Source organism: Streptopelia decaocto (assembly GCF_964273445.1).
Source record: "Streptopelia decaocto genome assembly, chromosome: 12".
Classification (NCBI taxonomy): Eukaryota; Metazoa; Chordata; class Aves; order Columbiformes; family Columbidae; genus Streptopelia; species Streptopelia decaocto.
This window is the reverse complement of record NC_138667.1, coordinates 18,687,409-18,713,732: the sequence shown is the minus strand read 5'-3', so window position 1 is coordinate 18,713,732 and position 26,324 is coordinate 18,687,409. Positions and strand designations below refer to the sequence as shown.

The window sequence follows — 26,324 nt, the reverse complement described above, 5'->3', positions numbered from 1 at the left end:
GGGACGCTGGGAACGCGAGTCCGCCGTCCCGCCGCGGCGAACGCGGTACCCAGCGTGCACCGCGCGGGGGGCGGCTGCGGGTGACGTCATAGCGCGGCTCGGTGACGTCAGAGCCCCAGCCTGTGTTCCTCATGAAAAATAGAAGTTCTTATTAAAAAAAACTTATAAAAAAGAGTTCTTATCAAAGTTCTTTCTCTATTCTTACTTCCTTTCCTGGAAGGTGACAAAAGGGTAACCGGCAGGAAGGCTTGTCCTGGCTTTGTTAAAAACAAGTTTCTCTTTTAGTGCATTTGCCCGTCGGCTAAAGCTGCATTTCCCTGAAAAGCTGTCGCATTTCGTCAGGTCAAACTGCGCCCTGATATAGACGTGCACCTCCATATACCATTTACAGTCCATACAAGTTAATAACTGCAGAGACTAATTGAAACGCAGCCCCGTGTTCCAAGCTCTCCCGCCAGCAGAGGTGCCTGGGAAGCCGTACAGCACATCCACCTCACACTTTGTTTTTGGCAGACATAGCCGTGGAATGCGAGGTCACTGATGGATGTGTATCCTGCAAGAGGGGCAACGAGAAGTAGCGAACTGAAAACTGAACGAGTATTTCATCCCATTCACGTGATATCTCATATAAAAGTGGGAGATCATGAGGATCTCATCCCTTTTCCTTATGGCCGACATTAGGAGAGGACCTTGTGAGTTGTCCCTGCCGGTGACAGACTGAATCCAGACTGAATCCAGACTGAATCCAGACTGAATCCAGACTGAATCCGGCTCCGGTGGCTGCAAGAGCCTGCGGGAAGAAGCAGCTGAAAGGAAGGGAAATTAAGTGTGGGACCAGCTTTCAGAGGTGGTTGTGAAGGGGAGGTTCGTTCACACTTGACAATTACTGGAATATTTTATATCACAGGCACTTCTCAGCTGCATTTGTGCTGTCTTTGTGGGGCTTAATCTCTTTTCCCTGACTCCACAGCTCACGTCAGGGCTGATGGCTGCGGCTGCTCGTGTCAGGAGAAGGCGGGATCTCGGTGCCGCTGCTGGGACTCGAGGTGCTCTGGAGGTCTGTGATGCTGAAGCTCGCGAGTGGGAGTCGTGGTGATGATGGGCAGAGGCAAAGGTAGTTGCAGAGTTGGTGCTTTAGTATGTCACGCTGTGGAATAGAGCGGCTGAGACCTCCAGAAACACCCAGCAGCACACTGTGTCTCTCAGGGCCTCGTGGAGGCTGGGTGCGGATGTTTCCATCAGCATCGGCCTCTCAGTTTGTGAGGGTGTATCTTGCTGTAGGCAGTAAAATGCAGCGCTAGATTCAGAGTGGCTGGAAAGTGCCCGGCGGAAAAGGATTTGGGGGTGTTGGTGACAGCAGATGAACATGAGCCAGCGTGTGCCCAGGTGGCCAAGAGGCCACCAGCATCCTGACTGGTTCCAGCACTGGTGTGGCCAGCATGACCAGGGCAGTGACCGTCCTGTGCTGGGACCTGGGGAGGCCAAACCTCAAATCCTGGGGTCAGTTTTGGGCCCTCACGCCAAGAAAGGCCTTGAGGTGCTGGAGCGAGTTGAGAGAAGGGAACGGAGCTGGTGAGGGGCTGGAGCACAAGTGTGATGGGAGCGGCTGAGGGACCTGGGGGGTTCAGCTGGAGAACAGGAGCTGAGGGGAGACCTTCTGAGCTCTGAACTTCCTGAAAGGAGCTTGGAGCCAGGGGGGTCGGGCTCTGCTCCCCAGGAACAAGCGCCAGGAGCAGAGGAAACGGCCTCAAGTTGCGCCAGGGGAGGTTGAGGTTGGATGTGGGGAACAATTTCTTCCCCAAAGGGCTGTGGGGCATTGGAACAGGCTGCCCAGGGCAGTGCTGGAGTCACCATCCCTGGAGGGTTGGACAGACGGACATGAGGTTCTCAGGACATGGGTCAGTGCCAGGGGTGGGTTATGGTTGGACTCGGTGATCCTGAGGGGCTTTTCCAACCAAAATGATTCTGTGACTCGATGAAAGGTGATGGGCAGCTGGGTCTGACCTGGCTGAGGTTGTGAACCAGCTGGCTCCAAACGTGGGGTATTGCACTGTAGAGCTAACGGAGGCTTGTTCTCCTTATTGTGATGACTCGAGGGTGGTTCTTGGTGCTATGGTGAGGTGGAAGGGGATGCTGCTGTTCTGGGCTGTCAGGAAGCTCTGAGAGAGTGTTGGTACAGAAGATGGAAGCTCCCCAGTAAACTCACGCTACCAAACTTCAGGAGCTGAAGCAGCTCAGTATTTGGCGTGTGGCCACTCCTTTTTACACTCAGATAAAACCCTGTCTGTGCAGAGACCTTGTTCTTTACACTTCAGATGAGTCTTTGAGCACGTTTGGCCTGTGGGAAGACAGCGATCTGCCTGCCTGAAGCTCAGTTATTAATAATAAAGTATATAAGATGGCAATTTGCATTTCAGCAGCACCTTTAATTCATGGCTCTCCAAATGCTTTACAGACATGGATTAACACAGCCTCACAACAACCCTGTGAGGTAGGTGGATGTGATCATCCCCACCGCTGCGGGGACAATGAGGACACCAAGGACCAGGGGCTTGGAGCGATCGTGCTGGGATGTGTCCCAGCACTCGGCCATTTGTGTCCCGTTAGGCCTTTAACTTCACGTTGTGCTTTTCTAATGCGTGTTTGACTCACCATGGGGCTGTACTGATAACGAGCCTGCGGCTGGCTGGCACAGACTATAAAGGCCGTTATTCTAAGGCAGCGGTTAATTAGCAAAGTAGACAGTTCCTTGGTGCTTCTTGCTGTTGGAATAATCTGAGGATTTGAAGGCATATAAAAAAATAGAGTTAGATACCAGCCATTGCACATGGCAGACTGGAACTGGACAAAGCCCTGAGATCCCCCAGGCGAGGAAGCTCTATGGGATGCTGCTGTAAAGGTACTGATCAGAAAGGACATAATAATTTAATAACATTATTGTCCATGCTTGGTCTTTCCTCAAGGGAAAAAACAAAAACAAAACCAAAAACAAACCTAGAAAGTCACTGCTGGTTGCGAGTCAGCTTCAAGCTCTGGGTCTTTGGCTTCATAGCACCTGCAAAAGGAACAAAACGTGGTGCATCAGCAACCTGTTTGGGCTGGCAAAAGAAGTAAAGAAACGTGTTCCCTCCAACCCAGTCCCAGTTTAGCTTTCAAACAACTTAAAGTTGTGTGAATTATTTGTATGGACTGGATCTGAGAGTCCTGATGGGAATGCGCTCCAACATAATCTGTGGGGAGGAGTGTGGTAAGCTCAGACTAGAGGGTGAGACCTTGACTTAAGTAAGGCTGGCTTATTGACCATCATTTAGTGACAAACCACTCTAGCTCAGCTGGCCCTGGGTGATGGCACCTATATACGTGAGGTGAGCTTGATACCTGGAGGTCAGGCAGTTTGGATAAACCAGAGATGGGCACCCAAACTTTCACCAGGCTCACTGGAACCAGTCTGGGCCTTCAGGAGTTTCATGGCAGCGTTTTATTATATTTCCTTTCTGAAGGAATAAGAGAGCAAAGCAATACCACGAAGGCATGCTCTTATCTAGCAAGTGAAATCATCCCCAGCAAACTCTCTAAAAAGGGAGGTTTAAAAGACAAACCTTTTCTGATGGTGGGTAGCTCCTGCTGTTGTTCGTGTTGATGTTCTTCATGGAGATCAGGGTGATGCTGTTCTCCTTCTGGCTCGTGCCTGCCGAGCAGCTGTCAGAAGAGAAGGCAGGATTAACTGCTCTGGAAAATGGAATAAAGGAGTTTCTTTGCACATAATAGGCGAGGCAGGGGACCAGAGCTGATTTGCATTGCCCTTTGAGCTGCTGTCTTGATTCAGGCTCTCTCTTGGTGCCAAAGTCCCCATCCCCTGTTCAGAGATCTCTGGTGAAACAAGCGGTGCGTTCAGATTTGGATGCGGTGCTGGTTTTCCTGACAGAAAGCGCCGTTATCACCTGTGTCACTGCTTGTGGGCAGAATGAAGGAGCAGTCTGGATCTGGTTCTCAGTGACAATCACCTGCAGCCAGCACCAGAACTGGAGCAAGAGGAAACATTACCCTGTCCCGCTGCCCTGGGTTTATTTGTCATACAAAGGGAGTGTTTTACCATCCAATGCTCCTGCTCGTGTATTGCCAGTGACTCTCTTAGGAGTGAGAATTCCAAGCATTAGGAAGGTGGAATTTCCCTTTCTCCCTACTCCAAGGGCTGGGATTTGCACTTAGTGCTGGTGGAGACTGGGTGAATTTGGAGGTTAGGGCACCTCAGGGGCTGCAGATCAGCTAGATCATGATCATTAAGGCTATTTAGGAACCATTGATGTCAATGCAAATTTAGTGCCTAAATACTTAGAGGCTTTGCTCCCAGTGTGCCTTGCTTCTTTCCAAAGTAGGGTTTATTCCTTTAGTAGGAAACTCTCAGATGGAAAAGTATGAGCAACATATTTTGGACCTTTCCAGCTCTTGTTCCCTGCTCATTTCCCATGTGCAGCCTCTCTTCTTGGCTGGTGGGTTCAGATGGACCACCCTCCAAAGGTCTTTGCACTGGGGCCACCTCATCCTGCTCTCGCTATTATAGATAACAGTAACAGGCATCTTGGAAGATATTTTTGTGGGCCTGATCTCATCTCACTGAGGCTGCTTGAGATCCAGAACTCAAGCCTGTATCTAAGCAAAGAAAGACATGCAAACGGCTTTTGGAAGGTGATGAGTCTCCACAGATAGCAGTGCAGCTTGGAAATGAGGGCCCTAAATATTGAACTCCCACCTTTGACTCCATCAGGCAGAGGATGAGGTGCTACCCACGCTCACTTAGGGTTTCTACCTGTATCAGAGAAATGCCTCCTTCCACCTGAAATAACCAAAGCAGCCTCTTTTCCTTGCTCAAATTGGTTGTGGAATAAAAGAGGCACTTTCAGTAGGATGTGAATAGCATGAACAGCCTTACCTCTCAGATACCACGGAGGTCCCTGGTTTCTGTTTGTCTGGAGGGAGAAAAATGACATACAGGTGAGAAAACATCACAGCCAAGCAATAAAATAAGTCGGCTATATTCAGAATTACGTTGCACAGGGTTATAAATGAAATTAAAATGTGATTAGAAACACCACGGGGGCTACTTGAGAGTTGATGAGAGAAAGTTCCTTAACTAGAGTGACATAGGGGCAGGAGCAAGTGCTTCCCTGCCTGTTGAGGCACTCATCGCATCCTTTGTTCTTTCGGCAATTATTAATATCTGTCTCGCCGTACAGCAGCCTTGCCCTCTAGTGGGGACTGCTCCGTGGGATTCCGAGGGAAAAAAGCATCAAACTCCGTGACTTTCTCTGGAAATCTGCACCTTTAACTGCAGCAAAGTCGGGACTGTTCCTTGTGCAGACGGGTCTGGCTGGGGCTCCAAAGATATGGTCCCACCACATTCTGAACTGCTGAATCCATGTTCCCGTTTGGCTTCAAAGCCTCCCTGCTTTTTAAAAAACATGTAGGAATTGCCAGACCCATGCGGAAACTGATAACTTTTGATTAAGGAATGACAAATCATGCCAGGCAAAATACCTTCCGAGTCCTTTGAGTGGTTGCACTTGAACCTCAGGCTGACCACGCTGACCAGGATGATCACGACCACTATCAGGATAACTATGAAGCTGATGACACCTGGGGATGGAGGAAAGAACTGTCTGTGACTGAAGTAACAACGTGCCTGTCCTCGGCTTCGGGGGTGGTGGGGAGACTTGGGCTGTCATCAGAACTTGGGTAGGAAATCAATATTTTCATTAAAATGAGCACACAACAGGCAGGGACATAAGTAGTCACTAGAGCAGATGGCTTTATCCTCTTGTGTTTTAGCCTCAAAGGGCTTCTGATAAATTAAATACTTAATTGGTAAAGCAGTGCCAGGAGGGCATAAGTTAGCTGATTACACTGGGGATTGATTGAAGTAGATATGTGCCTACTACAGCCGGTAAATCTTATCCTAAAGGTGTATAAAGTCAGATAAATATGTAATATAATGGACAGAGACAGGCTGAAGACTGAGAATGATGTTATCTGTCTCATAAACCAGTGACCAAGCGCAGACTTGATTCTGACATTTGGCCTCAATAAATCAAACTAGTTTTGCATGGGGATTCTGTCCTGTTAGACTGCTTCGGGACTTCTGGCTTCCCTTGGAGGAGATAAGCAAATGATATTAATACTTATGAAGTTAACACTTGACTTTTTAAAATCCTTCTGAATTAACGCTTTTCTCTATAGTGTTACAGAAATGAGCAAATTGATTTTCGTTGTGTGTCTTCAGGGAGGAGGGGACAGTACAGCCCCAGGCAGAGTGAGTCTCTGAAATCCAAGCTGTGCTTATCTTTGGATCTATTGCTCGATTAAGATGTGGCATCCTTCGCTCCATCCTCCTGCAGTCTGAAGGATGCAGAGACTTGGCTGCTTCCTGCAGTAATTCAGGGTGGGAATGCAGCCCCAATAGGTTTGTGGGGAAAAAACACAAATTGTCTAAGCTTCCAGGTGGGTAATGTATTTATTCTAGACCCTGTCAGGGAAAGCAAGGCATAGCATGGGATCATTTGTGCCCAGGTCATGTCCTAACATGGAGCTGGGGCAAACACTGGTGCTGGGAGCAAGATCCCAAGCTCAGGTGTAGCCATGATGGACTTTCAAATTGTCTCTACCTTGGCATGGCTGGGAGAATTTATTTGGTGCTTTATTACCTGCTGGTGACAAGTCTTTTTCTCCAGGGTTTTCCTTTGCACTTGGAAAACTCCAGGATGAGTCACGCTGAAGGAAACTGTGGAGCCATCTCTAGGGAAGCATCTTTGATGCTGGGTGTCCCAGACAGTGTGTCTTGGCAAAACAGACCCCCCCGTCCTCTCCCCAGGTCGCACAAGACCTTACCAAAAGCTGCCACTGTCAGTGGTGATTTGTCATCTGTCGGAGTGGGCATAGGCAAGTAGCCAGAGAGCACAGTTGTTGGGGTAACTGGCGCTGGGGTGCCTACAAGAGGGGGAAAAAGGGAGCTTTATATAAAAGTCTTTCTTCCAAGGTTGGGAAGAGGATTCCTAGCCATGCTAGAGGACCTAACTCGCATGTGTGCTTTATTGAAGAGGATAACTATGGGTCCTGGCCAGCCCCATCAATGGTAACAGCGAAGTGACCAAGACCTCTGTGGGAATTGGATTGTCTTGGTGTGGCCCCATTTCTCGACAGTTTGAGAACACCCCCAGGGTTTTCTGCTGGGGCCCTGGTGATGAAGCTGAGCCTGGCTGGTGAAGGACTGCCCTGGCAGGGTGTCCTGTCTCCCTCCCTTTCATAGAATCATTTCTGTTGGAAGAGACCCTCAGGATCATTGAGTCCAACCATAAGCCACCCCAGCACTTCCCCATGTCCTGGGAACCTCATCTCCGCCTGTCCAACCCTCCAGGGATGGTGACTCCAGCACTGCCCTGGGCAGCCTGTTCCAATGCCCCACAGCCCTTTGGGAAGAAATTGTTCCCACATCCAACCTCAACCTCCTCTGGCGCAACTTAAGGCCGTTTTCTCTGCTCCTGGCGCTTGTTCCTGGGGAGCAGAGCCCGACCCCCCCTGGCTCCAAGCTCCTTTCAGGCAGTTCAGAGATCAGAAGGTCTCCCCTCAGCTCCTGTTCTCCAGCTGAACCCCCCAGGTCCCTCAGCTGCTCCCATCACACTTGTGCTCCAGGTCACCCCACAGCTCGGCAGCACAACTGCATGTTGAAACACAGGCCCGGCGTGTCTGGACAGACGGTCTTTTACAACCTTTTGCCATCACGGTGCCTTTCCTGCTGTGACTCACAACCACTGTTTCCACGCTCAACAAGTTGACCCAAAGTGCTGCTTTTGTGGAGCTTTACAGGCTTTTCAAGGGCTAGATGGGATGGGCAGCATCCCTTGGGTACCCGTCAGCTGTTCACTGTGCTGCTGTGAAGACAGCCTTGCTGTTGGCTGGGAAAAGGGCTGTAAAATATCCAGTGATAACCATCTCTCTGTGAGAGAAAGGAGAAAGCACCTTGAGTTGCTGATGTTGTGGTATTCTTGCTGGTCTTGGGCTCTTGACCTGCACAGAGAAATGCAGAATGTGAATCTTGGCCTTGAGTGTCCTCTAGTGACTGAAGGAATTAATGGGAATGCTGGAGAGGAGAACAGATTTATAGTAATGCTGGTGATACCAGGCTAGAACCTTTCCACCATACATACTTTGTACTATTTCACATGTCCAAATAGAAACTCAGGGAACCAAAATCCAAATACCTTTGTATAAACTGTTCAGCTTCTCCAGTCCCAGATGCAGTTTTTGGGCAGATACAGGAATTAAATAGTGGAAGACTGAACTGGGATGGTTATAGACTTGCTATTGCTCATAAATGTTGAGACTTTAAAAAAAATCTATTCAAGGGAAGAAATTCTGCAGATCATGTGTGTGGATTGACTGTCTGGCTTGTCCTTGGAATTACTGAGGATGCTGTCCTGGGTTATCTAGAAGTAATTAAGCTCATTTTTGTTGGGCTACCTTGCACACCACATGTAGTTCAGCTGTGGCAGGGTAAAGTTCTGTTCCAGCAAGGGTTCCAGTTATCAGTGGGATAAACTGGCTTCTATGGACCTGTTTGCTTTGTCACATCTGCTTCCAATGCCTGTTTAAAGGTAGCCTGTGTGTTTCATTCGTAGAGGGGAAAAAGAATCCTTTACTGCCTCCTGGATGTGTGTTGAACGGCTGGATTATCTGCATTGACTTAATGCACAGGTCTGGGCCCTGTCAAAGACTAAAAATGACACTTTAGAGCTGCAGAAGATCATCTGGAGGTCAAGCAGGATCTTCTCTCCCCCTTTCCCATCCCCACCTTCCCAACAGCAGTGTTTGGCCAGAAGTCTGTGCTGCCTGGAGAAGGGCAAAGCAGCTCCTGGCACCCTGGAACCGGGGCTCCTGTCTTGCAGAAAACATCACGGCATTGGAATGTCATTGTGGCAAAAGTCAGAAGAAAAAGGGGAAAAGGTATGAAAAGCGGAAAAGGTTATGAAATAACAAATTAACTTTTTCAGAAACTGCATGGAGCAGAACAGTCCTGAGAAGCAGGAACTGCTGCTGGACAGTTTTTTCACCAGTCATCAATCCCTTCATTTCATCCTGAAATTGTGGTTTGCTGAGCCTGGCATGGATACCCCATCCATGGGAAATGTTGGGTCTTGCACAATAGGAGCCCTCACTTTTGGAAGCATCAGCAACCGTTCTATAGCCAAAGATGTATGGAGCTTTTCAGAGATAAAGAAGGGTTATAATTAATAGCAATCTGCTTGGGCACAGGCTTGCTGGTCGGACATCTGTGCAGGCAGAGCTGACCATGGGTTTTTAACCTTGCTTGTGTTGGAGAAGATCTGAGAGGGGCGTGGAGAAGCAGAGCAGCTTCTGTCTTGACCGCTGCAGATTTTTGAGACTGAACCTTTAATGGGGAATTGGCTCAGTTGTCAGATTTCAGACTTCCCACTCACTTGGGTTCTGCCCTCATTCTGAGAAAACTTACTGAATTCTCTTTTTTTTTTTACTTACAGGCTGCATTAAGCAAACTGTCAAAAGCAAAGATTGTATTTTAAATGATGTTAAAAGGGCTACCTTTTCTTTAGCAGATCAGTCATTCAAATTCACCCCAGGCAGAGGATGTTAAGTGCATTTTGTCTTGTGTTTTTTCACTGCTTGCATTCATAAGGATACAAGATGCAATTGTGGGTGTTACTGATGGGTCAAACCCAAGATGAAGACAAGTGCTTAGATAACCTGCACCACGTGAACCGAGTCAGCTAATTGCCATGAAATTATCCAAACTTATTGTTACTCTATAAAAGGACAAAGTACCTTGAGGTGGCGGAGCTGGTGTGGTTCTGCTTCCATTAGACGTTTCATCTGGATCAAGTAAACACAGGAAAGGAGAATTAACTTTTGAAGCTGCTTTTAACTGTGCTATGGAGAGGTATTGGGTTTCCATAGGGTAAAAAATTTGGTTCGCATGAGACTTGACAAAATGCCACCTGGTAAAGCCTGATCAGGCTTTTTTGATACGTGCTTGCTGAGCTGCTGCCACGTCTGTGTCATGGATACGTTCTGTGCTTTGGGGAGCTGGACTGAGCTGCTCCTTCAGCAGGGAGTCCAAAATTCACAATTTTTGCTACTGCACAAGTACCACGGTGCAGACTGGCCCAGGCTTCCCCTGCCTGAGCAAAACGTGTAGTTTTCCACGCTTACCTTGCACGGTCGAAGCCAGCAGAGTTGTAGCCACAGGAGAGGACTTGGCCGTGGTAGCTGGACCCACAGAGGTGACGTTCGGGTGGGCTGGCGGTGTGGGTTTTACCGAAGGCTCTGCGGAGGAAGCGCAGCGTTACTGCCAAGGGAAACAGCTGTCGCACAGTCCTCAGACTCCTTGGGAGCGGTGGACAATCCATCAGGAACAGCACAGCCATGAGCAGACGAGGGAACAGCCTTCTACTGCTCAGCATCTTGTATAATGTGCCAGCATTAACTTGGGCTTTTTTCAGTGTCCAGAGGTGCTGAGCAGGAGACTCAGGGATAAGTCTGCTTTTGGCCACCACGTTTTCCCCACATTGAAAATTACTGTATTTTTTTGTCACTGGACACTTTAACTGGCTGGAGCTGCCTGGCACCCCTGTGTATCTGTTCGCCTCTTATCTGAAATGCTGACTTTTGTGTTCTATGTCACTGAGAGTCCCTAAGCACAAATAATGTGGTTCTTGCAGTGGTCTGGAGGCTCTGCCACCTTCCTCAACCTGCTACACAAAGCTGCATAGCGAGAATGTGATCCAGAGCAAGATACGGGGGAAAAACCTTTCAATAAGCTCTCTGCAAGGAAGGGTGGATCACCAGCCTGGAATTCATAGGCAAGTTCTTGTCTGGACTTCTCTTGGCTTTCTGATAAAAATGAGAAAAGATTGCAAATGATTCAAATGGTTTTAGGGAGGTGTTCTGTTTTGTTTTCTGGAAGGAATGGAAGCAGAACCCGAGATCTTTCTCCTTTATAGTTTTGGGGTCCCTATGGAGAGGTAGCTATGCTTAGGAAAAAACAAAGTAAGGAAACTCTTCAGAGGTCTGTATTACTTCTTCTTCTGTCCTTATGAGTGATTGTTGCTTCCATGAAGGTAGATAATAAAGCAACAAAGCAAACCCCCTGAAATGAGCTAGAGCTAAGGTGGTGTTCAGTCCCTGTGCGGACACAAACATTTTCCAGTTTAGGACAAGCTTCTCCAGGCTTCCCCATTTCCTTTTGGAGAAGTGCAGAACATGTTGCCCTGTTGTATGGGAGGTGCTGAGGGTGTGCAAAGCACTGGAGGTTTATAGTTAATGAAAAAACCAAAGAAGAGCTGGCTGGATCACAAGTCCTTAGGCCACAAGTCTTCCTTCCTTCCTTCCTTCCTTCCTCCCCACCACTGTTGTCGTCTAACCTGCTGCTGCACAGGTCCATTTATTGCTGGATGGCCCAGCTGTGCTGTGTGTCAGACCAGTGACAAGCTGGGAAGCCCCTGAGCATCTCCAGATCAGCGTTACCTGAGGTGTGGTTCTTTACATCAGGGCTGTGTGTTGTGGATTGGGATTGAGCTGTAAAACAAGCAGAGAGACATAGGATCATTTTGGTTGGAAAAGCCACTCAAGATCATTGAGTCCAACCATAACCCACCCCTGGCACTGCCCCATGTCCTGAGAACATCTGTCCAACCCTCCAGGGATGGTGACTCCAGCACTGCCCTGGGCAGCCTGTTCCAATGCCCCACAGCCCTTTGGGGAAGAAATTGTTCCCCACATCCAACCTCAACCTCCCCTGGCGCAACTTGAGGCCGTTTCCTCTGCTCCTGGCGCTTGTTCCTGGGGAGCAGAGCCCGACCCCCCCTGGCTCCAAGCTCCTTTCAGGCAGTTCAGAGATCAGAAGGTCTCCCCTCAGCTCCTGTTCTCCAGCTGAACCCCCCAGGTCCCTCAGCCGCTCCCATCACACTTGTGCTCCAGCCCCTCACCAGCTCCGTTCCCTTCTCTCAACTCGCTCCAGCACCTCAAGGCCTTTCTTGGCGTGAGGAGCCCAAAACTGCCCCCAGGATTTGAGGTTTGGCCTCATCAATGCCCAGGACAGGGGGTGACATCTACATGTGCTTCTTGTGGGATCCCCACAGGGAGGGTTGAATGATGCACCAGAGAGCGACCATTTTAGTCAATAAGAGCTGAAAGGGTGGCAGGGGCAGGAGATACTGAGGAGGGAGTTTGTCACTGTGGTGGCTCTAGGAACCTGTGGGCAAAGGGACCTGGGGTCTGAGGGTCCAGGTGGTAGAGCATGCGAACTGTGGGAGATCTGAGAGCAAAGTTGTGGTGGGATCCCTCTGCTTTCTCTGTGCTTCCTGAGACACCACATCGCTTTCCTCCAGACGAGGCTGGGGGCAGAGACCAGAAAAGGGTCATCTTCTGGGGCACAGTGCCCTCCATGGCCCCTGGAGATCTGGGGAGAATGGCGATAGATGGGGTGGGCAGAGGTGGGCAACAGGGCGTCCTGGGAAAGGACGGGAAGTGCATGGGAGTTCTGGATCTAGTTCTCATCTCTGGACTCTGTTTGCTTCCCCACGTGGGCATGTGCGCCCACATCCAAACAGATGTATAAAGCAGATGACAACCCAGGAGGTACCTGTTACAGCGTGGATGGAGGAGCTGGCAGAGGCTGTAGTACCTGGAATGAAAGAATAAGAGTATTAGTGGTGTCAACCTATGGCTGTCACGCATTAGTGTTCTTGCTGGTTGTGTGGTTTGGGTTTTCCTCATCTTCTGTATGAATGACTTTGAAATACATGATTTTCCCAAGAGCATTAGCAAGGAAGTAGTAGCAAACACCGAGTGCAAAACTATCAGGTTCTGAGTAAATGAGTACTGGAGTTTATTCAGCCCAGATCAATCCCCTGGTCCCCAGATGGAGCCGGACCCTTCAGGGAACCACCTTCCCCTGTTCCAGGGAAAATGCAAATACATCGGTGGGGTCATTCCCTCCTTAATGAGTGTGTGGATGAGGTGTGTAAAGGCTTTCAGGAGCCAATGGGACCGTTTTTGTTTTGTTTCTTTTATCTTTTTCCTTCCTGCTTCCTACCCGTGATCCCTTTGTCCATGCGTTTGCACCCAGGGATGCACTGGGGCTCCATGGAAACTGGGACAGAGCCAGGAGGCTGCAGCGAGGGGACGGGCTTGGAGCTGCCTTGCCTGGTCTGGTCCCAAGTCCTGGAGGCCCACGCAGGGCTTTGCTCTCCCAGGATTGTAGGTGTTGCACTGAGTCCCTGGTTTCTCAGCTGAAAGGTGGTTTTTCTTGGGGTTTTTGGGGGGTTTTGGTTTGGATTTATGCTGGAGCATCCCTGCACTAATCCCCCGTGTTGCCTACACACAGAATGCCTGGTGTTTGTCTTTAAGCCCCTGCTCCTGGAGTCCTACGATTAGACGAGATGCCAATTAAAAGTGCTTCTGTTTAAAACGGAAAAAAGAAATGTCCAGTTCCCATATTGGGAGACAAAACCTGGAACATGTAAATGCACTTTACAGGCTCAAATCAAACCCAACTAGTTTAAGTTTGCAAAGGTGACTTTATTGTTTTTGAAATGTGCATCCTGTGGTCCAAACCAGAGTGAATACCTAATAAAACATGGTCTCTTTCCAGACAGGATTTGGCTGTGAAAACCAGACCTGACTTCTCAGACCTTTTCCATGCTTTTCTCTCCTAGCTTACTGGGCAGCAGGCTGGCAAACCTGTCTTGTTTAGTCTATGAAAGAGGAGGTGTGATTAGATCTTTAATTACATAGAGAGGAAGGGACTAATACTTTTTTTTCTCTTTTTTGAATCCATTGGGAACAGGACCAGCAAACACGGACCTTACGGAAAAGGGAGGCTGGGCAATAGGAAACCGTCTTGACATGAGGATAGTGAATTGCTGGGAGTGATGGTGCAGGAGAATTACGGGATATCGCTCTCTGCCCGTTCTGAAGAGCAGGTCAGTCTAGAAATGTAGACAGGGTTATGGACAGATGGAACATCACTTGCTAAATCAGCTCCACAGAGAACGTGCGGTGACTGGGGCCATTTCCATCAATTCCAAGAGTATGCCGAATTTTCTCTTTGTCACTGGGCTTCCTCTTCTTCAGCAGCTTTACGGCACAATTTATGGGCGTCTGTTTGCAAATGCCTTGAGGTGCCCTGTAAACATTCAGCACAAAAAATGATGTGCTGAGAACACCGCGGGGGCCAATGTCCTCGAGCAGCTGCCGAACTCAAGCAACTTCTTTCTCCAAGATTCCTTTGCAGAACCCATTGTCTCGTTCTTCCGTGGGGAGACACAGCTGCTTGTAATGCATTTGATTTTTTTTAAATGATCACAGGTGTATCTGGTGTACGTGGCACGTGAAAGCATCAAGAATTGCTGAAGAAAGAGCTATTGTCTGCACTCGGTCTTTGTTGAAGGAAAAGGGGAATAAAGGTGCTGAGCTGGCTGTTTATTCAGCTATTTTTGCTGCAGCTGAGGAGGAATCTGGGAGCTCAAACAGAGCCTCTAGGGATGGGAGAAGCTGGGGGTGAGGAAGCTGCTGCTGCTGCCATCCCTGATGGACCATCCCATGGGCTTCAGCTCCAGCATCCCTGGCACAAGGGCGAGAGGATCCTGCTCAACAATTTCAACAGCTCAGCCCCTTGCTGCATGTCACACTAGAGCACCGGCTCATCGGGAGTTCTCTGTTTGCAAAATTAACCTGGGAGTAGTTCTAAATAAGGTAAATAAGCTTTTTATGTCTTTTCCCCTCCATTGCTCAGTCCCTGGAGGTCACCTGCCCAAGTAGATGCTCACCCAGGTCCTGCTGCGACTGAGCTTTGCTGCGGAGACGTGTCCGGTCTTGCTGGGCACTTTGCTCAGGAATATGTGGCCCTGGCTCTATAAACACAACCGCACGTTATCTCAACTTGGAGCACGTCTGGCTCTGATTTCTGGCCACTGCTGCTTGTTATGCCTCCCCTGCCAACTCAAATAATCAAGAGTCCTGTTAAATGAGGTGTTTTCTTTTCGCCGAGGTGCTGAGCATCCCGGTTGGATTTCCTCGGAGGGGGCTGGACGTGCGCGAAGCCGGACGAGCCCGAGTCGCGCCGTGGGGCCGGGCGGCAGGATGGGCACGAACAAACAAGAGCCGCGTGTCGCGGCTCCCGCACGCGTCCCCGGGGGAATCCCATGCAAACGGTGCTGCCTCTGCCAGCCCGGCCCCGCTGCCCCCTGCCTATATAAACACCTCGCAATAATAATCAGGATGCAGCCAGCGCAGCTGTAATTGCAATAAACATCAAAGCCATTCAAATGACTCCCCATTGAGCGTAAGGGCTGCCAAAATACTTGTTGCTTGTTTGGGTGCAAGTGATTTATAGCTGGATTGTGCATTTCTAGGTGGAGCCGGAGAGCTTGCTGAGGGATTTACGATGGGAAATACAACTTTCTGCTCATGCTGTATGGGAAAGCGCTGCTGGCCCAGCGGAGCCGCGGGGCTGCAGAGGAGCGTGTCGGGGCTGCAGGTGCATTTCAGCTCTGACTCAGCACAAGCTGCTGTTTGGTTCCATGGCGGCAGCTGCAGAGCCCGTGTGGCTTTGTGCAGCTTTGCTCCACCGACCTCGGCGTCACCCTCTGCTTGCAGGTTGCAGAAAAGTGACCTGGCAACCTAAAATTAGACTTTTCGATTCATATATTGGCCCATGACAAAAATATACTGACCTGGGTGAAACGCAGCAGCAGCTGCTGAACAGCAGAAAGCAACAACTCCCTATTCTTGGGGCTTTTGCATGGAAAAAAAAAGTCTTGTATTAGGAAACCTGGAAAGCAGAGAGCTCTGCAAAAGCAATAATAATAACCCACATGTTTTATGAAGTGTCTAGAAAAGGTGCCTCTGCCCTGAGGGTCTCACAGCTGAACATGTAAGGTGGAAATGGTGGAGGAGACAGAGAAGGGTTGTTATGCGGCTGGATAACTGACAGCCTAAATCAGGCCCCAGATCCGCAGAGCTATTTAAGCATCTAATTCCCAAACGACGTGGGGGGGTTGGCAGCTCAGTGCCGAGAGGTTCTGAATTGTCGTGACTCCGCCAAAGCGTTATGGAAAGTTTAGAGAGCCAGCAATTAAACCCGGGTCTCGTCAGCAACTAAAATTAATCTTAGCCTTCCTCAAGGGCTGCGCCCAGGCCTGGGCATCCTCCCGGAGCATCGCGCTCCGTGCCGCTCTCTGGTGAGCTGTGCTGGAAATCAATTAAAATCCACTTGGATGTAGAAAACAAGCCGGGAGACAAACAATGTGGGGAAACCGTGTGGACGGAGCGGGCGCTGCCACATCACCCTGCGTGCTGAGGTCTGTTTTTTCCATGAGAAGCTGTTGCTGCTGGCAGAGCAAAGCAGTGTGGCTTGTATCCTGCCTGCACCCCCACTGCTCTGTGTTTTTTGGGGAGCAAACGCCTGCTCTATCACCCTGCAGCACCGTCACCTTCCCAGCTGCTGACTGCTTCCAGTTCCCTCCCTGACCTGCTTGTTTTTCGCCCCTGGGCTCTGTAGTGCTGGTGGTGCGGGTCCTGCCCTCCTCCTGGCTGCGCTGCTCCCAGGGTTTGTCCCCGGCTCTGGGTTTGGAGGAGGAAATCACTTCGTGCCCAGTTTAATGAAAGATGGGGAGGGCACCTATCCAGGCCTGATGGGAGCCAGAGCCCAGCCTGTGCTTTTTACCTACCTACAGTTTTTAAAAACAGTATTATTCATCAGCAGGTCTCAAAGCACTTTATGGAGCAGAGGGATAAGTGTGAGCTCTGCTTTGTTTTCTGTACATGGGGGAACTGAGGCACAGAAGAAGTGTCGCGAGTTGCAGTTTAGTTCAGCAGTGCAGCTTTCCCACCTTGTACAGGCGCCTCCCCAGTGGCCCTGCTCAGTTTATACGATTTTCCTGCAAAAGCTGCGTGCTCTAGGTGATCGGCCGCTGCATTTACTTGTGCGCTACACCCGGAGCAGCGTCCGCGGAGATCAACCGTAGGTGCCCACCAAGCACATCTTGCTTCCCCCAAGTGTGTGGAGTCTCTTTGCATCCGTTTCCAAGTTTATTCACGAATTTATGATTCTTTCCAGTCATTCCAAGATTCCCCAGGCCGTGGGGTGTTTGTGAACCACCATGCAGGACCGTGATCTGCTGGGAGGGGTTCAGCTCCCACCCAGTGACCCGGGAGACAAGGTGTGCTGCAGACAATGCTGGTGGCAAAGGGATTCCTCATCATTCCTGTTCTTTCCACTTTCTTTTCTTCCGTGTCCAGGCTGGAGCTCCCAGGGAGCAGCTGAGGGACGTCCCTGCCTGCTACCACCATTTCAGCGCATGGGTCCGGATTTTAGGTGAGTGACCCTGATGATATCACCTAGGTTTGATTGCCAGATTTCAAAGCACTTTATGGAAAATGTCCTTCTATTATCTCTATTTCATATCTGGGGAAAACAAGTCAGGGGAGCATTACGTGGCTGTGATAAGCAGCAGACACGAAGCCCAGTGGTTCTGTGCCTCCATCGTGCATCATCAGCTGTGACGTGTTTCTGCCTCATTTCTAATCACATTAATTTCACTACGATTCCACGATTTTTAGTGATTCCAAAGTCACTTCTAGCTAACGTAGGAGAGGAGCTCACTGAATCGTACGTCTGCAGCCGCTCACCCAAGCTGTGCTGCCCTTGGGAGCGTACAGTGTGCAGCTGTGCCTGATGATGGTGGGAAAGGTGGGGGACACCTGCCATGGGTCCCCTCTCTTGCCCAGAACCAGTGGTGGTGTCCCCAGCACCACAAGGGTTGGCCTGGTTTGCTCCGGAGGGCGCAGACACGCTCTACACCTCCACGGCCAATTTTAGTGGAGTTTGCTTGTTGTATGAGAGGACAGTTGTTTGCTGCAATGTTCACCTGGAGTCTCAGAAAGCCTTTTAGGTCTGCTGAGCCTCCGTTCCAGAACGTCACAAATGTGAGGACCTAGGTCTTGTATACTTCAAATATAATTTTTAAATCTGTAGGGATTGTAGGAGAAGTTTGCTGGACTAAGCACAGTTGTTGCTGGTATGCACTGAACTTTTGTAAACATTGACTCTTGCACAGTTGAGACAAGGCGTGAATAATCAGCTGGAAACAAGCATGAGACTAACAGATATTATTATAGGACAGTAGAGTGCCACATTATGGGGATGCAGTCCCTTTTAGCAAAGGGCTAATAATGCAGCTACTCAGAATAATTTATTCCTAATCCACAGCAGCCTGAAAGAGTTTGGTGTTTTGGTTTTGTTTGCTGTTGGTTGTTTTTTTAACTTTAAGGCAATAACTGAGCTGCTGGAAAGTTAAAAAAATGCTTTGATCTTGCACATTTGCAAGATCTCTAGCACATTCCTGCAACAAACAGCTCCACACCAACCTCATCTTTTATGTAGCCCAAGCCACGAGCTTTGCCTCTGTATGATGTCCCCGTCCCACCCCTGTGTCCTGGGTTGGTCTCAGGGACCCAAAGCAGAGGTGAGCGGGTTCTCCCTGCGCTGTGAAATCCAGCTGCATCTAACTGCATCCCCAGTCTGTCCCCTGGTTTTTAGAAGGTTTGATGAGATTGAGGGGCAAAGTCCCCGCGAAGCTGTCACACCTCTCAACGCCACTGCAGCTGGAGATACCAGAGGGGACTTTGCTTCCTTCTGCTGTGCTGGGATGATTCAGCTGAAAGGTAAAACCAGCCCCCCCGCCCTTAAGTCTACAAAAAAAGAGTGAACGGGAGGTTGCTCCTGGTTTATGTGGTGGTTGGTCATGCTGGGTGGTGGAGCAATGAGACCTTCTAGCCAAGGCTGGTGCTAGGCAAGGTGCAGATCTGCCTTTCCCAGCCTTGGGCTTAAACCCATGCCTTGGCTTTCCCAGCAGCGGGTTTACCAGCACTGGCCCCTCCAAGGACACCTGCTGTTGACTCACCTATTGTAAATGGGAGATAATTCCTGGAAAATGTCGCTGGCCACTTTGATCAGATTTGCAGAGTCATCTGCGGGGTTTCATGTTACTAGAAGGGAGCAGTTTGTTTTGTGAACAAACATTCCTCCTGACCACCTCCTGCTTTCCCTTCCTCCTCCTCCAGCTCAGCGTTGTGCTGCCCGCTCCTTTTTGGCCAAGGAATTGGTTTTAGGCTGCACCAGCTGCCCTGGGTTTAAGTGTGTGGAAGGTCCCCTGGTAGCTCGATCTCTGTCCTCCAGCTGCACCCCATGCTTTCAATTATATAAAAAATATATATCGACATATTTATATGTTTCTCATTTTTCTCGTGGTGTTATCCATCCACTGGCTGTGGTGCAGATAAGGAGAACAGCGGATGGAGCGACAGTGGGAAAATCCTGCTGGCTTCTCATCAGCTTCCAGGAGGAATTTTTCAGTGGAAACGTTTTGTCTGGAAAACACCAGCCCATTGTAATAGAAACCATTCATAGGAAGAGGCTTGTTTGGACAAATTTTCTGCTAAGTGTTTCTGGGGGAGGAAAAACAGGTTGGAAATGTTCCAAACCTCCCCACTTCAGCAGCTCCAAAATAACAGTGATTGAACCTTCCTTTAGAAAGAACTACGAGAGCGTAGAAATTTCAGTTAAGAAGTAATAAATTCATTAATGAATTGATGGACCTGCACAACGTGCCTGCTACCGTACCTGCTGAAGCCAGCAGGATTGTCCCTAATGAAAAGGGAAATTTTCCAATCTATATGCTCTTCCTTCTTATGTAGCTGCTAACTGACTTGTTTTCTGTATTCTCTGCCGTTAGTACCAGCACAGTGGCTGTAACCCACAGGCAACCTCTATGGTTTAATGAGAAAGACGTCGGATTTTGAGACACACGGCTCACTTTTAGGTGGTTGTCTACTAGAAGCAGCGGTGATGTTACAGTCTATATTCCTTCGCATGCTGTTCAGCTCCGAGCTACCGCAGCTGTCAGCAACACAAGAGGTGCCTGACGCCGCAGGAAAAGACAACCTGTCACCCTTCGGAGCAGGAAACCGGCTCCTTCATCCCGCACCACGACTCACGTGGGAAAGAGAAGCTATAGCAGAATTGTCACAAAGGAGCAGAATTATCACAATAAGCATGAGGCGTGTTCTGCGTGAATCATGCACATGGTCTTTGTATTTATAGCAACGAGAGGAAAAAATACCTTTGAGGGAAATAACATCCTGTACATTTAAATGTTCTACCTTTATGCTTATTTGACAAAACTCATTTACTATAAAACGCAGAAACACTCAGCAGAAGCGCTCCTTTTGTTAACGAGGAAACAAGTTCTTTTATCCCAGTGCTGCCAAATAAACCCTGTAAACCTGGTACGGCCACATTTTTCCCAGCAACGTGACTCTGCCACCCCTGGATTTAAAGGCTGAGCTTTCTGATGGCAGCTCGTCCCTGTTCAAACCCCTGGCTGGTTCCCCTTGGTGAACCCTGTGAAGCCGGGCACCCCAAGTCCCCCCACCAGCACCGTTTCCCCCTCCGTGGGGCGCGAGCGCAGCGTCTCACCTGGGAAGAGCACGAACAGCCAGAGCAGCGGATGGACGGACGGAACCAGCATCTTCTCGTGGCTCTGCAGCCCCGCCGAGGCTCTGGCCATCCTGGGAGGGACGCAGCGTGAGGAGCGCTTTGCCTGCCTGGGCTGGCTCTCAAAGGGCTTCCTGTTAAAGAATAGAAGGAAACGGGCTGAATCCACAGGGGAACTGTGTTTTTTAGCCCATTATGGTCGGAGAGGATGTGAGCCATCGCTTACCGACGGCAAAGGAAACCTCGCCATGGGTTTGGTGGGGAATTCGGCTCTCGGAGTGGTGGCACAGTGGGCCTGCCCTGCTTTGGGCCTCACTCGCTTCTCCACAGTCCTTGGGGTTTTTGGGAGGTGCTGTGTTCGTGGTGAGGGTGTGCACCCCGCGTCCAACCCAATCCCCACCAGCTGGGGGGCTGCAGGCTGCCCCGGTCCTTCCTGGATGAGGAGCTGCTGGAGGAGCTGGTCCTCCCCACACCTGAGAGGGGCTTTCTTAACATTTCAGGGAGGGGTTGGGAAACATTCGCTCCTCGTGGGGCCAGAGTAACTCGGCAGCTGGTGCTTCCCCATGCCCCCCACCTCCTCGTGCAGCTCCAGTGAGTCTGGGCACCAGGACACACTGATTTGGGGTGCTGGTTCTCATGCAGCAGCAGCATCTTCCCCATGTGATGTACAGCACACGACATGGTCTGACTTACCCCAGCCCCAGCCCCTCGGCAAGGGGAGGAACTAGAGAAATGGGCTAGTCCTGCCCTTCACTTGCCCCAAGGGCCTTGGGGCATTCAGTTTCTCGGCCCTGACCTTGGTGTGCTTGTCTGTGCACGTCCTGTCTGTCTGTCCCTCGCTGCCATAGTCTGAACTTCAGAGGTAACAAGTTGCCCTGTGTTGGATGTGAGCGGGTGTTTGTGGGGAGGAGAAGGGTCTCAGCATCCCCCGCCGGGGAAGGCTCCTGCGCCCCCCTGTCTCCGAGGGTCTGTGTGGGTGTTCAGGATGTAAATCTGTAGGACTGTGTCTCCTGGCTCGAGAGGCTGCTCCAGCCCCCGGAAAGCCGCAGAGCCCTGGCCGGGGGGCTGTTCCTGCACTGCGTGGAGCACATCGAGGGTGTCTGGTGCAAGGTCCTGGCTGTCCAGGACCGGGAGACAGCAGCAGGAACAGAGGGAGAGATCTCCTGTGCGCTGCACAGCTCCTTGCTTTCCCATGGGTCCCTTCAAACACCTCCAAAAACCCAAGCAAACCATCAGGCCAAAAGCCACTGACATCCTACAGCGTTCAGCAGCAGCCTTCGCTTTCACAAAACCTCTGGTAGCTCCCCCCACCCCCTGTATTTTCCGTCTCGCACAGATGTGATGCTCAGAGATTACGCTGTAGATTAAGGTTTTACTGAATCCTGAAATGAGAGCAAATGCCCAGAAGCTGTAACGTGCAGTCAAATCTGCCAGACGCTCAGCTGGATGGGGGAAGAGGCATTTCCCATCCTGTCCTCCTCGTGAAAGACGGAGCCCAAATATTCACCCCAGCTTGTCTGCTGAGAGCCTCCAGGTAGGAGCAGCAGTATTTGGGGGTGTAAAGATGGGGAGGTGGGTTTTTTGATGGCTAAAACTCCAGAGGATCCATCCTTTCTGCTCTGAGATGTGGTCAGGGTCACTCTGGGTCTGACTGCGTGGCATCCCTGCATCCCAGCATCCCTGCATCCCAGCATCCCAGCATCCCAGCATCCCGGCATCCCTGCATCCCTGCATCACTGCATCCCAGTATCCCTGCATCCCTGCATCCGTGTGAGCACTGACCCAGCACCGGCTCCAGCCTGTGACCCCGAGCAGGTCCCAGGTCCCTGAGTTTCTCCATGTTCTCCCCCCGCTGCTGGGCAGGGTCCTTCCAGCCCCGGGCGCTGTGTGGATGCACTTTGCCCGGCTCACGTGCAGAAAAGGGATTTTTTACACCATTTTCTTAACTGCATTAAATTTTACCGCCAAGCTGGTGGAAGGAGGGAGGTGTCCTGCAGTGACCGGGGGTTGTGTGTGTGGCAGAGGGGAATGTCGGTGCTTTCTCCCCGAACAAAAGGGTTCTTGTCCTGCAGCGGGCGAGAGGAGGGTGGTTTTTGTTCCATCGAGGGGTGTGTGGCAGCGAGGGAGGGGACACGGCGCTGATGTGGCAGCGGGTGAGGAGCACCCATCCTGCCCGTGGGTGCTTCCTCCTCTGCCCGGGGAACCTCGGGGGTGTGTGGCGGGCAGGGTGACGTGGCAGCCTCTGAGGTGACTCCGGCTGCACCTACACCGGAGAACCAGCCCGGAGGCGTTTCTGCTGCTCCTGCCTTGTGCTCTCCAGCCTCCACCGGAGACGATGATTCCCCCGCAGCGGGGAGACCAAGGTACCCCGTGGGGCTGGGGGGCTCTCCCTCCCTGCTCCTCCCCTGCTCCCCCCGTGCTGCCTCCCCAGGGATTTTACAGCTGTGGGGACGCCTCGCGGTGTGTTTTGGTCCCCGTGGGGTTTGGGTGTGGATCAGGACCGTGGGGCTTGGGGTGAAGAGGGGAGGTGGCGGGCTCCAGGGAGGGGGTGCAGAGCCACACACTGAAGGTGTCTGGGACAAGGGGACACAGGGCATCTCCTCCTTGGCTGAACGTGGCCTTGCACTGTCCCTACAACAACCAAAATACACCCTGACCCACCAGCCCCAGAGAAGGGGCACTTTGGGGATGGTCCCAATCCCCAGCGGTTGCAAGTGCAGGTGGGAGCTGCCGGCTGGAGGGCAGGAGATAAGGGCATGGGACAGTCTCTGCTCCGTGGTCACCCCTCCCACCCTGTGTCTCTGTTCCAGGTCACCGTGCTCAGCCATGAACAACTCCGTGCTCGGCAGCCAGCTCAGACAGCCCGAGCCCCAGGACGCGGCCGCCTTCACGCCCATCTCCATCGTCAGGACCGCGACAAAGAAACCGGATGCTCTGCCCATCATCTCTGCCATTGTTGTCATCTTTGTCCTCTTGGCCGTCTTCATCATTGTCATCGTGCACTACGGCCCTCAGCTCCGCACCGTGCAGATCACGCTCCAGCACGAGCCCATGCCGCAGGACCTGGACGACGGGGTGCACCTCACGGACTGGAAGAAGCTGGGATCCCAGAAGAAGCCGCCTGCACAGCCCTGCCCGCGGGACCTGCTCGATGTGGATGTGCCCGGTGTGAGGTGTCAGTGCTCCTGCAAGCATCACCTGCCCTGCGGGAGCGCCGAGCCCAACGTCATCGAGATCACCTACCTGTGACAAGGCTGGGAGACACCTGGGCAAGACTCAAGGGACCAAGTCCCACTGGGAAAATAGCAAGTGGGACGTTAGCTTAGCCTGAGACTCACCAATTCCCACACGTGGAGGTTTTATCTCCTCAGGTAGAAGGTTGTGTCACTGCAGTGACCATCAGCCCCAAAAGGCCAGCCCAGGGGGACGACTGTCTCCAGGCGAGAGCTGGTCCCAGCCCAGGCTCTGGGGCTGGGTCAGCCCATGTAGGACAGCGTCAGCATCGCTTCTGCTTTTTCTTGCCGTGGCTTTACCCGTCCCAGGCTGCCCAGGGGTGCCCAGCAGAGCTGTCCTGGTGCTCCCCCAGCCCGGGAGTGCTGGGCGTGCGCTCAGCCCCTTGGCAGGAGCTGGAAGGTACATCATCTGGAATCACTTTCCAGATTAAAGATGTTTCTGTGTGCACTGTGTCCTCATGATGCTGCTTAGATGGCACAAAACATCTTCTGGCCCCTTTTTCCTGCACCTGAACCCACCTTGGTGTTTCAGTGGTGGAGCCAGCGGCAGACGACAATGTGTCCGGTCTCCCAGGGGAGGTGTGTGACATGGCAGAGGCAGGAGAGGTGACAATGGCACATCAGCCACATCTTGCAGTTGGCTGAACATCTCGAGGTGTTGGCACTGCTGGAGAAACGTGTCCATCTCTGGACAGAGCCTGCAGCATCACTGTGCGCAATGGCAGGGGTGGGGAGGCATGAGGTCATCTTCTTGTGGTCACTTGTCCCTGTCACTGTCTGCTGTCCCTGTGCCAAGGGATGCTCTGCTCGGGGACCTGGGTGTTTCCAGCATTGGAAGCATGGGGCATGTCCCAGCGGAGGAGGGAGCGATGCGATGGATGTTGATGTGGCTCAGTCACCCTGGGCAGAAGCTGGTGGAGGTGGCACCGAGGAGCAGATGAAGGGGTGACACATCATCCTGAGCCCCATAAGGCTCCTGCAGACAGCAGATCATGGTGACCTGCCCAGCCTGGGAGTCTTTCTGCTGCTGGAGGTGCCAGGCACCCCTTGTGAGAAGAGACTGGTCTCTGTTTCTCCTCCCGCGGTGGGAGCTGGATATCTGAGCCTGTCATCAGTGTGTGGGCTTGGGGGCCTGTCCCTGGGAGGCAGCGCAGCCCCTGGGATCACCCGCAAGGATTTATTCTGCTGAACAGGTCCCAGGAGCCAAAACACGGTTCCCGCCTCTCCCCTCCCCACACGTGAACAGTCCCGCACAGATCCCCCCATGCACTGTCAGGCAAGAGATGGGACTTTCACCTGTTCCCCCGGGTGCTGGAGCTATTTCTGACACAGCAGATGCTCCAGCATCCTTCCTCTCGCTTATTTCCAGCTTTTCTCACTCACTTTTAAGCTAAGTATTGGTTGGACTCGCTGGAAAATTTTGAACTTTACAATAAACATAATTTATATTACATCTTTGGGGGATTGTTTTCTGTTTTGATTGTTCCCCTTTTGTTTTCCAGAGGTGATGGTGCATTATCAGCATTATCAGATGGTGCATTAGGGGCAATCAGGTCTGTCATTCCAATTGAAAATCCCTGCGAGTCCCGCCTCCCTTTGTTGTTTTGTTAGGATTTCAGATTTTATATTTCTTCAAGGAGTTAGAACAGCTCTTGCCCCATTTCTGAAGGCTCCCTAGCAAGAAGAGCACTCAGTAAGGTTTGGTGGATGCCACAGCCTTTGATTCGTGGTTTTTGGCAATTTTGGTGGTCCTGAGCGCGTTCTGGGATTCCCCAAAAAGTGCATGAGGAGGGCAGGGTATTTCATTCAAGATTTTGCATTTGTGATCTATAAAAAACAGACCTGACGCTGACAGTAGTTGAAAAATAGTAAAAGACAATTTATTCCACCCATGCCTTCCCCAAATCTCCCTGCAGAGCGTGCCCAGGGAAGATGGACTGCAGAGATCGTTCATCTGAACCTCCCGTTTGGCCTCCCCAGGTAGAGTAATCTTTCTGATGGGTTAACTCAAGCTGTCTAATTACAATGAAGGGGTCTCTACATTATGTACCACCACGTTTTTCCACCAGCTGTGGTTTGCAGGGCTGGAGAGGCTGCTTGCACAGGCATTATTTGTCGTGCGCCTCCCACCCCCTTTCCTTTTCTTGTTTAGGGACTCAGTGCAAGAGCGGCTTGTCTGAAAAACTGGTGTCCCCTCTGTTTATCAGAAACCGTTTCACTCTATTCCCACCTCTGCAGAATCAGCATCTTAATCTGCTGGACAATATTTAGCCTGTTAGCATCATTTTGAGCCCCAGATCTGCCTGCTTGTGTGTTCCTCTGTAGGAAACGGGATAGGACAAGGGGTGATGGCTTTAAACTGACAGAGGGCAGATTTAGATGAGATATAAAGGAGAAATTGTTGGCCCTGAGGGTGGTGAGAGCCTGGCCCAGGGTGGCCAGAGAGGTGGTGGATGAACCATCCCTGGAGACATCCCAGGCCAGGCTGGACGGGGCTCTGAGCAACC

The 26,324-nt window shown here is 51.1% G+C and overlaps 2 protein-coding genes across 2 annotated transcripts; one reads left to right on the top strand and one right to left on the bottom strand.

Moving 5' to 3' along the window:
- Positions 1-2,425: 2,425 nt before the first annotated feature.
- ECSCR (endothelial cell surface expressed chemotaxis and apoptosis regulator) lies at positions 2,426-20,698 on the bottom strand. The gene is made up of 12 exons (XM_082063687.1): positions 20,567-20,698; positions 12,668-12,709; positions 11,551-11,601; positions 10,237-10,350; positions 9,850-9,897; positions 8,011-8,058; positions 6,883-6,981; positions 5,536-5,634; positions 4,931-4,967; positions 3,600-3,699; positions 2,995-3,055; positions 2,426-2,775 (listed from the first exon to the last, which is right to left on the bottom strand). The coding sequence occupies exons 1-11, from the start codon at positions 20,655-20,657 to the stop codon at positions 3,047-3,049; spliced, it is 738 nt and encodes a 245-aa protein (XP_081919813.1). The 5' UTR covers positions 20,658-20,698; the 3' UTR covers positions 2,426-2,775; positions 2,995-3,046.
- A 2,030-nt stretch (positions 20,699-22,728) lies between these two features.
- Positions 22,729-25,300, top strand: SMIM33 (small integral membrane protein 33). The gene is made up of 2 exons (XM_082063531.1): positions 22,729-22,947; positions 23,395-25,300. Exon 2 carries the CDS (start codon positions 23,411-23,413, stop codon positions 23,831-23,833), a length of 423 nt encoding a protein of 140 aa, XP_081919657.1. The 5' UTR covers positions 22,729-22,947; positions 23,395-23,410; the 3' UTR covers positions 23,834-25,300.
- The last annotated feature ends 1,024 nt before the right edge of the window (positions 25,301-26,324 follow it).